Here is a 10,433-nt window from a genome sequence, read left to right as displayed (position 1 = left end):
CACCTAATCATTAATTTAGTAACTAATTACTTTTTTCAAGTAACTTGACCAACACTAGTCTTAACCAAGAAGAGGACCCACACAAACATGCAATATAAAGGAATAATAAATCATGTCAAAGAGTGATGACAAAGGTTAATTTCACCCTTTCGGTAATATATATGGATGCTGTTGGTACCATAAAATGTTAGTTGATTGTTAAACAAAAGGAATTTCTCCCTCTGCTCTCTTCTTTCCCTGTCACTCCAAACCAGTTGAAGCAGATGGCTGCCCCTCCTTGAGCCTGGTTCTGCTAGAGGTTTCGTCTTGTTAAAAGGGCCTCCCCCCCCTGTTGCCAAGTACTCGCTCATAGGGAGTCAGTTGATGGTTGGGATTTTCCTCTCTATTATTGCAGGGACTTTACCTTATAATATAAAGCACCTTGAAGTGACTATTGTTGATTGGACTAGTGTAGTGGTGCCGTATAAATAAAACTAAATTGAATAAAAAAAATAAACCATTTGTCCTCAACATTTTGCTTTTTTTTTTTTACATTTATTTAAACCCAGAAACTTCTTTCAAAGTTAGTTCTAAAAAGAAACCTGCTTCCAGTCTTCGTGGATGACATGTTCCCACCAAGAAGCCGAATTGTTTATAGTTCAAGTCAAATAAATGCAGGCGATATTTGAGAGTAGCACTGCATGTGGTATGTAATTCACGCAGCAGCAGAGAATAGTTGCTGGCAGAATGTGTGCATGGGCTTAACGGTGTCTGGATCATTTACAGGTCACAGAAATAAAGAGAGAGACTATTAAAGTAGACAACTTATTCAAAGCTGCAACAGCTCCCAGTAGATTCATCTCTCCTTCTCTCCAGTCCTAATTGGAGAAAGAGATGTCACACTGTGATTGCTATTGGAAATTGAGACTCTCAGTCGATTCTCATCACTCTCCCGTTGCTGATAAACGCCTGAATGCGAACGTCTCATCTGACACGTGCTTATTTATTGTAGTGCTCAATTAACACATGCTAGGTACAATCTCCTGGGTGGTTTTACATGCCTTGTATTCCTATTGTCCTTACATCCCTCTCTATCTGTGTAACATCTGTCTATTTTGTTTGGTTTAAATATATATCTGTATTTCACAATTTGGTCAACATCATTTTTATCCAAAGTATTTCAGTCTTCTAAAGCTAGCTTTTAAAAAGTAAATTAAAACTGGCATTCAAAAACTAGCATGTTGAACAGAGAATAAACAAATAACAGGATTATTTGTAACATGCAATATTCTAGACATTCAGGCTTTTTTGTTTTGTTAGAGGTCCTGGAAGGTCAGGAAAAGGCAAGAAAATGCAATATATTTTGATTGTTGACTTGTTTTCATATATACACTCAAAAATGTAATAACATTAATTATTTTAGTATGGCATTTTTTGGTATAGCTAGGCTTTTCCAATAAGTAATGTATCATTTGGGGACCCAACACTGCTTGTTGCTTTAGGATTATTCAGTTATATATCATCTGTAGCAGCTGAATGCCTCTATTGTGTTAAAAAAAAAAAGGATCCAGGGGGGAAAAAAATCTGGTACTACAGCAATCTGGTTTTTGTCTCATTCCCACCTGATAAGACTACCAGAATAATTCATGAGTCAGACTCCCAGGGCAAGATTAAAAAACTAATTTGGAGCTCCAGTCTGCAGAAGTATGACCACCCCTGGGATAGGCTATATTATCCTCTGGACATTGTGCAATGAAAGTCAGTGTTGCTAACCTGCTTCACAACTATGTGCATAGTTAACACTGATCAACCAGTACCATAGATGATGCCTCGTGGGATATTTAGCAGGAAATAATTTGAACAAAGCAGAAGCTGAAAAGCAACGGTAGGCTTGGGATCTAATCTGTTCCAAATAAAAATGGAAAACTGCTCTCCTCACTTGACCTCAGTTTCAGTGTCAACTGCAGACAGGCCCAATATTTGAATTCCTATTTTCCCAAATAAAGGAGCCGTTTCAAGAAAAACATTCATGCCTAACAGACACTCTGGGCAAATAGCCAGCTGTAGCACAGACTATCTGGAAGATAACCCTTCTTTCTGTGAGGTAATTGACTGTGTGGATGACTATTGCAAGGATGCCATTGACTTGACTACCATCAATAGAGGCATTTTGCCGAAAGTATGTCTCTACTAGTAATCACACACACACACGCATGCATGCACGCACAGAGGATGATGGCGACTGCACATCTAAGAGATGGGAATGTAGAAACCTAGACAGAGTCTTTGCGGCAAACGATTATTTATTAATGCCTGAGTATGATTCACACTCATTTGACATTGATGCAGTAATGGTGCTTTGGGGGCATGATGGCTTTTCAGTCCATCATTGAGCTGATACAGAGAGTAGTTTATCTGTGAGGTCAAAAGACGTGGACCGACATGTCTCACTGATGATGATTTTTTGTGTAAATTCTGCTTTGTGGACACTCTGCCCTTTAGCTGGCTTATCTCTGGATCTGCTAGCTGGTCGCTCAGGCTTTGAGGGAGTTTGTGTGTGTATGTGTGAATGGCGGTGTTGAACTGGGTTAGATGGATTGAGGAATGCATAGCTAATCAGAATAATCAGTCTCTTTTCTCTCGCTTTCTCATGCTCCACTCGTTACTATTCAGGATGCAAAGAGCTGACCCTCAGTGTGCCACAGAACAAGGATTATCCCCTTAGGAGCCGCCCTCTCCAATTTACTGCCTTTCCTCCTTCTCTTCTGCTGTGCTAACAGGCCTATACAGGGATAGGAAGTGTTAGAATAGGCCCATAATTGAAAGAGAGTGAAGAGTTTTGACTGCTTGTTTGTTGTCAAGGAACAAGGGCAGAGAGGGCATCAAAGACGAGGTAGGGGTGGAAAGCACGGGCAGGAGAGAAGTAACCATTTTGTTTGTCCGGACTTCTCTGCTGTCAGCATCAGCACAAAAGGAAAAGAAAAACAGTTTGAGGAGCTGAAGCTGATGTGTTTTTTTTTTCTTTTTTACAATATCTCATCTCAGCTAAATGGGTATGATTCATATCAAAGCAACAATCCTCCAACCGAATACAGGTTGAAGGTTGGGTGTTTGTTTCTGCTTTCTGAAGTGGCCCTCAGAAGCATTCCTGAATGAAATCAATCGTAGCTGAGGTCACCACAAAGAAAAAGAAGCAGGGATAAAGGTCAATGATAAAAAGCATTAAGGAGAAGAATAAGTAATGGCTGCAGTGCAACTATTTCAATTGTTTTTAACATTCAGTTTCACTTCACTAATGACTTCTCTCTTCCACATGGTAGGTAGGTTTTAAACTCACCAAGGTAACCTCAGGTCTCTCCTGCATGAACACATAAAATGGGTTGTGTTGACAACATTGGTCCAGTGACAAGAAGTATTCTGGCAACAGAGATTCGCTGATTATATAAAGTAATATGTATTCTATATCTGCTGGTGAGAGTGTGTGTGAGAAGTACTGTACCAAAATACCTTTTTTATACTGTAGTATTAAAAAGATATGAATGTGTCATGTAAAGCAATAAAGTTATGTCTAATAATGTATATTTGTTATTGATGCTCATCAGGAAAACACAAAGACGTTAGAAGTCACTGAAAAACTTAGACCCTCCAACTGCACAGAGGTTCCAGGAATCTTCCAGGAATGTTTTCCAGAGAACTAAATGCTCAGAATTCATTTTTATTCAGTTCAATTCAATTGTATTTACATAGTGCCAAATTACATTAAATCACAAGGTAAAACCCTGTAATAATACAGAGAAAACCCCAACAATCATATAACTCTCTATGAGCAAGTGCTTTTGCAACAGTGTGAAAGAAAAACACAGTTTTAACAGGAAGAATCCTCTGGCAGAACCAGACTCAGGGAGCATGGACAGAGTGGGGATGAACTACCATCACTAGCAGTTACCCATCACTGAAGGAGTTTATCAGCCTCTCAGTGGCAGGGCCCCTTGAGTGGATGAGATTCACCTTGCGTTTCTCAAAGTTCTGGATGTTCTGGGTGGGTCCGGGATGGGCGTGAGGTTCTGGGGCGCTCCGTCTCTGGGCTCCCGGACCGGGCCTCGGGGGCTTGGGTCCTGGTTGGTGTGTTGCCGGGGTTGTGGGCGGGTGGGTGCATAGGGGCCCAGCCCTGGAGCAGGGTGCCGCCGGTGCATCGAGCCACCTGGGGGGCTCTTCAACTGGTGGGGGAGATTGTCACATCTTGCAGGAGCTTTCCTCTCCTCAGGAGCTCCCTCTGCAGGAGGGGGAGATACAGGAGAGGTGGAGGAAGATCTCAGCCTGGGTGTTTATTGTCTTATGTAGTCTGGAAGATGAGTGGATGGTGGGGTGGGTGCAGTTTTCTCTGTGGTGGGGTTGGGTGGACTGTCCCGGGCTCTGTGGGGCCGGGAGGCGCTGCTGCACTGGGCCCCGGTCTGGATGGGCCTGGGCCCCCTTTCCCTGGCGGGTCGCGGAGTATGGGGGTGCCTACTGGGGTCAGCGGGGGAGCTGGCCCCAGGGAGGGGTCACTTGCCCCTCCCTTCCTTCCCTCCCCATCTCCAGCTGCCTCCCTCTTCCCGCTCCACCACAACCACCCACACATGCAGGACCTTGGAGTGGGGGTATGTCACCAGGGTGCAGAGGAGGCTACCCCCCCCCTCTGTCCCCTTCTGGCTGCCTCTGCCTCAATTTTATCCCACAACTTAGACATTCACATTACTCACACTCTCATTACACATACATATAGGATCTTGGGGGTGGGCACGATACACGGAATCCAAAGTACCATCAGGGTGTACACCCCACCCCTGGCGTCGTTGCCCACCTCTCAATTTTAAATACACGTAGACATTGAGGGCTAGCAGGAGGGACTATGCGCTTACCTGCTGCTCTCTGGCAGGTAGCTCCAAGCCCTCCTGGGTTTTAAATACACCTTAGAACACACATGCATCAACACTACAATGAGCGGGTGGAGGGAGGTTTGGAGTCTTCTCTCACCCCCATTCTCTGCGACCTGCTGGAGCGGGGGGGCTAGGAGGAGGAGTTGGCCGTCCGACTGCGGTCTGGAGTGTGGGGCCTTCCTGCTGCTGCGGAGTCGGGGCGGTCTGCCTCCCCCCACCGCAGGGAAAAGGGTAACACCACCTGGGTCTGGGTGCAGTTCCCCCCTCCAGGAGCAAGGGTACCTAGACCCGGTTTGTAGAGTACGCTTGGGGAGTGTGATCGTGTGTACAGCGTCTCTTTATGTCTGTCTCCACGTTGGTTGAGTGTGGAGTAAGTGCATATGAGAGCATGAGGGTGGGAATGGATGTTTGTATCTGTGTGTGCCTGTATGTCTGTGTCTATATGTCAGGTTGGGTGTCAGGCGCCACCTCTCTGGGGACATCTCAGGCCATCCAAGGTATGGAGGCCTATCTCCCCCCACCACTCCCCCTGCCAGTGGCAGACGCCCTCAGATATCGGTGTGTTGGTGGTTCTTTGTGTTCGGGGATGGGGGTCCAGGTACACACCGGCTCACTCCTTGGCGGCCGCGTATCGGGGCCTGGAGCCTGGGGCTCGCTCGGGCCACTTCGGAGGTGGGGTGCCCCCGGCCTCTCGGCCTGGGGCTCGGTCACTCAGGCGCGGCTGGCTGGTTGTTGTCCTGGTCGTGGAATACTGGACCAGCTAAAACTTACAGAGGTGTATGGTAGTTACTGAAAAATTATGCTTATATTTTAAGTGTCTTATGAAATTTTATTTTTAATATTTTTATAAATTCTTCAAAATAAAACTGTTGCGCTGCCAAGTGGGTCGCATGATATAGCCAACTGTATTGTGCAGTATGCCCAGTTGGTCCTGTGCTGGGCCCAGCTGAATAAGCTGTCTTATTTTGCTCAAGCGTTTGAATTATTTGGCCGTGGCCTACTGTGATGGACCGAGTTGAAAAACAGGAGGAGTCCCAGGAATTATTAGAAAAATATGGTTTCCATTTATTTAAACCCCAAAAATTAGATTTACAAAAGTAATAAATGTTGAGCTCATGAAAGAGGTCAAAGAAACAAGACTGAACAAACTGACTGACTTAACAAACACAACTGACCTAAACATGAAATGACATACAAGGGTATATATAATGGCTGATCAGACCATTGTGACATATGAGGGGGTAACAACAATCATAAATCACAACACAATGCAGTACAATCTAGTTTTTTAATAAACTAAACACTAAAGAAGAAAATCAAAACCATTAAACCCTAAACTCAAATATTTAATTAGATACAAATACTTTGTTTTTAAATGAAAGAAAACACACATTCCCCCCTTCAGCAGGAAGTGGTGGTGTGGTCCAATTATCCCTCTTTGCATTTAATGGTTTCAAACCCTGGCTACCATCTTTTGTCCAGTAACTCCCAGGGATGATGGCAGGTAAGAAATAAAAGACAAAGGTTAGTCAAAAATCAAAGTAATGAAGTGGTATGAATACATAAGTAAACTAAATGTGCGCACTTACAAATAGAACAAATGTATCCAAACCAATCAATAAAGTGATTGGAAACCAAAGTGTGTTACTGTGTTCAAATGAAGAAATGAAAATATAAGAGTTACTGACTTTAGAGTGTGGCCACGGGTTTGGCCATCACACCTACCGATGCAATGCATGCCAGAAGACTCTAAATCTTACGTTTCGATTATGACAGGAGGCATTTATAAAGTGCTTAATTAAATCGTAGTTTTTTAAGTGAAATTTCAGCCCAATGGTAAACTCTTCTACTCTTCTTAAAGTTACAGTGTGGAAAATATTCACCACTAGATGTCAGTAGATTGCAGATTGCAGGAAACTGAGTTCTAAGTGCAGGTTACAATGCTAAATTGAGTTACATCGTGAAGGCAATGTAAGCTAACTATCAATTGTTATTTTTTGCTGTTTGTGTACAAAGGCAGATTCTGTAAACCGGCAGTCTGTGGAGTGGACAGGAGAAGAAGATGTGGCAGGCTGTCTTTGGTAAGAAGCTCATTTGTCTGATCTGAACTAGTGTCTGATAAGATAGTCAAGGTTGTTGACATCACTCTGGTTCCTGCCCTAGACCGCAAACCACAGGAAAACACCACATATCTATCTGCTGTCTGTTGTCACTGCTCAAATATTCCTAGCACAATTTTCTTTCCTTCTTTATTTTACATTTTTGTTTGATAAGTTTATGTATTTGTTTATTTACAAATCTTAATAGTGTTCACAAAGAGAACAACATTAAAGTGCTGTTTCTGGTTGGTGCTTAGATCTGTAATTATTAGTAAAATGATTGTTCACTGTTTCAATAAACACTGAACAAATGCTCTGATCAAATTCTGATTCTTATATAAAAGTAGTAATACTGCAGTAAATTCTGTAAAAACAGATTTTTACTGTAGTAAAAGTACAAATGTTTTCCATTATATACTTCAAACACATCTTTAATCATTAAATTGTACACCACAGCTGGAGCTAATTCACTGTAGCTAAATCACACTTATGAGTTGATTTATATTTTATATGAAGCTAATTCTGCTAAATAGGATTAGAGTAAAATTGAGTTCATTGTGAAATACTTGCCTTTGCATAGTTAACTTTTTAATGAATAAGCCAAAAAGCACTATAAAAGAGTGACCTGTGCTGCAGTACACATCAGTAACTTGCTGTGAGGTGTTGTCTCTTTCCTTCATATTTTTGTTCTTTTGTAAAGGAGAGCTCTTCTCCAATGATATAACACTGGCATGATCCTTCATATTAAGTCCGAATCTACAGGCATAAATTTAAATGTCCGTTCATGGAAAGTGGATGCTTACAAGTTCTCTTCCTCTCTGCCTTTAGCGTGCTATGTATGTGGCTGCTTTCTGTATATGGGGGGAAATTAGCTGCAAACCTGCTGTTTGACTGTAACTTTAACAAACTTCAAAACAATTTTTCAGCCCACAGTGAGAGCTTTTTTTAACAAGTGGTGACATAAACTGGTAGTTCTGATCATGTTTGTTGGTTGATCAGTATGTGTCTGTCCAATATGTTTACCAGTGTAGCATGCACATAGAACAACCAAGAGAGGGCAAGCTCCGTGTTCAGTCAGGTTTTCTTATTACTCGTGGTTGTTGTCAGTATTCATACTGCCACACTGGAAGTTGCTTTACTTGAAAATGCAACAAGGTTATGATACCAACCTGCAGTTACCATCTACTGGATTGTTTTCCGATGAAGGAAAGTCTCTGTGTAGCAGTAGTCAATATCACGGATTGTAAAACACACAGAGTAATGGATGTGCAAAAATAAAGGATGCTCACAGTAATCATTATTTAGGCCAATGAGTTAGTAAAATGTAAGATAAAACCTGAAAAATACTCTTGAGTATGGTACATGCTTCGGTGTATTAATGCACTAAGGATGCATTCATCTTGAAAAGTGCTGACAAATCCATGCTTACAGCCACTGAAATCATTTGACCTTCACTACAATAAATTGTGTAATTCATGACTGAATAAAAGATATAGTAACATGATTATTTTGGAGCGCATACAAGATTTATATACATATAGCATGAAATAAACAGTCATGCATTGCAATTTGTCACTTTTAATTAGTTGTCAAACTTTATATGAAGGCAGCTTCACCTAAAATTAATCTGGCAAAATCCATGTGTGTAGTGTTCAGTTGATACAAGCAACTTTCCTTTGGGACCTTCGCCTGATAACTTTCATCTCTTTATTTAGTTTTTGTCTGCATCTAATTGTTAATCCAGATGAACTGAAAGTAACAGTGCATGTTAGCAGCACAAGAGAAGGAGAAGAGCAAAATAGTAAGTTTACTGGGGTTAAAGCAGTTCTCAGACTTTTTCAGTTATGCCTCACTTCACATTTTCTTCCAATCACAAACAATAAAAAAAGCATCAAAGTTTTGGGGGTTTTTTTAAACCAAAAAAGATCAACATGATAGCATCAGCAAACTCCTGGTTTTCTATAAATAAATCATACTCATTCAACTCAGTATCACTTTTTATTTTTCCCCTGAGGTTCCACACCCCACCTACAGTTGCTCAATGCCCAACCAACAGATGCTATCACACAGTTTCAGAACTGCTGTCTGTTTTTTATTGTAAAAAATATATTAAAAATTAAAGTTGTTGGTGGTGACTGTTTGTCAGGTGAGGATAATAAGCCTTCGACTAAATTCATATCTCTGGCAGGTCTAGTGAATAAATTCGTATAAGTCAAAATGTTCCAGTTTTGATTCTACAATAACGGCAACAACGGTGATTCAACCATGCTAATTTCAAAAGTAGATGTTACATACTATTACAAATATCCACAGTAGGTATAATATTAAGAACGTGATAGCAATTTGTCATACCCATCTCACACACAGTTGGAATCTTATGCAAGTTGCAAGTACCTAACACTTTTGCTCATGCTGTACACCTCTGCTCAGCTATTTTTAAGCTTGAGGTAAGAGGTAAAGAGGAACACACACCCACACACATACAAATATACATGTCATTACTGTATGTCCTGGTGGTGTGGATCAGTGAAACAATGTCTCATTCACTCTTGGCATACAGCTTGATGTCATCCATGTAGAGGAGGTGGCTGACAACTGCTCCGTTCCGTAGTCGGTATCCGTAGCCAATCTCGTTAATGATAAGGGTGTTCAGGCCTATGCAGAACAGCAGTGGGGACAGAGCATCTCCTTGGTAGATCCCGCACATGATGGTGACGTGTGCTGTAGGCTTGAAGTTGGCCTCTAGTGTTGTTTGTCACGTCCCTCTTGAGTTTCTGATGAAAGCTCTTAGGGTCCTGCTGATCTTCTATAGTTCTAGGCATTCCAGGATCCAGGTGTGGGGCATCGAGTCATGGGCCTTCTTGTAGGCTATCCAGGCAATGCAGAGGTTGGTCAGCCTAGTCTTGCGGTCTAGGTCGACTGCTCGGTCTATCAGTAGTAGTAGTAGTAGTGTAGTAGCCCATTCTTTTCTTAGCTCCACTCATGTATTGAGCCTCGTGTGTGTTCATCTTAGCTGCTATGATGCCTGACAGGAGCTTCCATGTGGTACTGAGGCAGGTTATTGGCTTGTAGTTGGATGGGACCGGTCCCTTCTGGGGGTCGTTGAGGACTGTCCATCCTATGGTTAGCCATTCCGGGTGTCTCTCATCGACTAGCAGCTGGTTCATCTGTGCTGCCAGACGTTTGTGGAGTGCAGTCAGCTTCTTTAGCCAGTAGGCGTCTAATTCTGGAGACTCTTCCTTGGATGTCCTATGTAATTAAAGGGGACAAGGGACTTCTTCCAGGAGAATAACATCACTCTTTTGGACCATCCTGCATGTTCCCCTGATCTAAATCCAATTGAGAACCTTTTATTGATGGATGGCAAGGGAAATTTACAAAAATGGACAACTATCCGCCCTTCGTGCGGCTGTCTTCACCACTTGGAGAAATGTTCCTA

The 10,433-nt window shown here is 42.2% G+C and overlaps 1 protein-coding gene across 1 annotated transcript in view; it reads left to right on the top strand.

Annotated features, from left to right (window-relative positions):
- The first annotated feature begins 6,955 nt into the window (after nucleotides 1–6,955).
- mdga1 (MAM domain containing glycosylphosphatidylinositol anchor 1) overlaps nucleotides 6,956–10,433 on the top strand; it is a 216,138-nt gene continuing 212,660 nt past the window's right edge. The window contains exon 1 of the mRNA XM_085266885.1: nucleotides 6,956–6,976. Coding sequence (XP_085123011.1) covers nucleotides 6,958–6,976 — 19 coding nt within the window. The 5' untranslated portion in view covers nucleotides 6,956–6,957. The remainder of the gene's footprint in view (nucleotides 6,977–10,433) is intronic.

The sequence above is a fragment of the Mchenga conophoros genome, linkage group LG1 (assembly GCF_057382185.1).
Source record: "Mchenga conophoros isolate Kocher_MC1m ecotype Shallow Benthic linkage group LG1, M_conophoros_male_GT1.1, whole genome shotgun sequence".
NCBI classification, from domain to species: Eukaryota; Metazoa; Chordata; class Actinopteri; order Cichliformes; family Cichlidae; genus Mchenga; species Mchenga conophoros.
The sequence above is the reverse complement of the archived record's forward strand: the minus strand, read 5'-3'. Positions and strand labels throughout refer to the sequence as shown.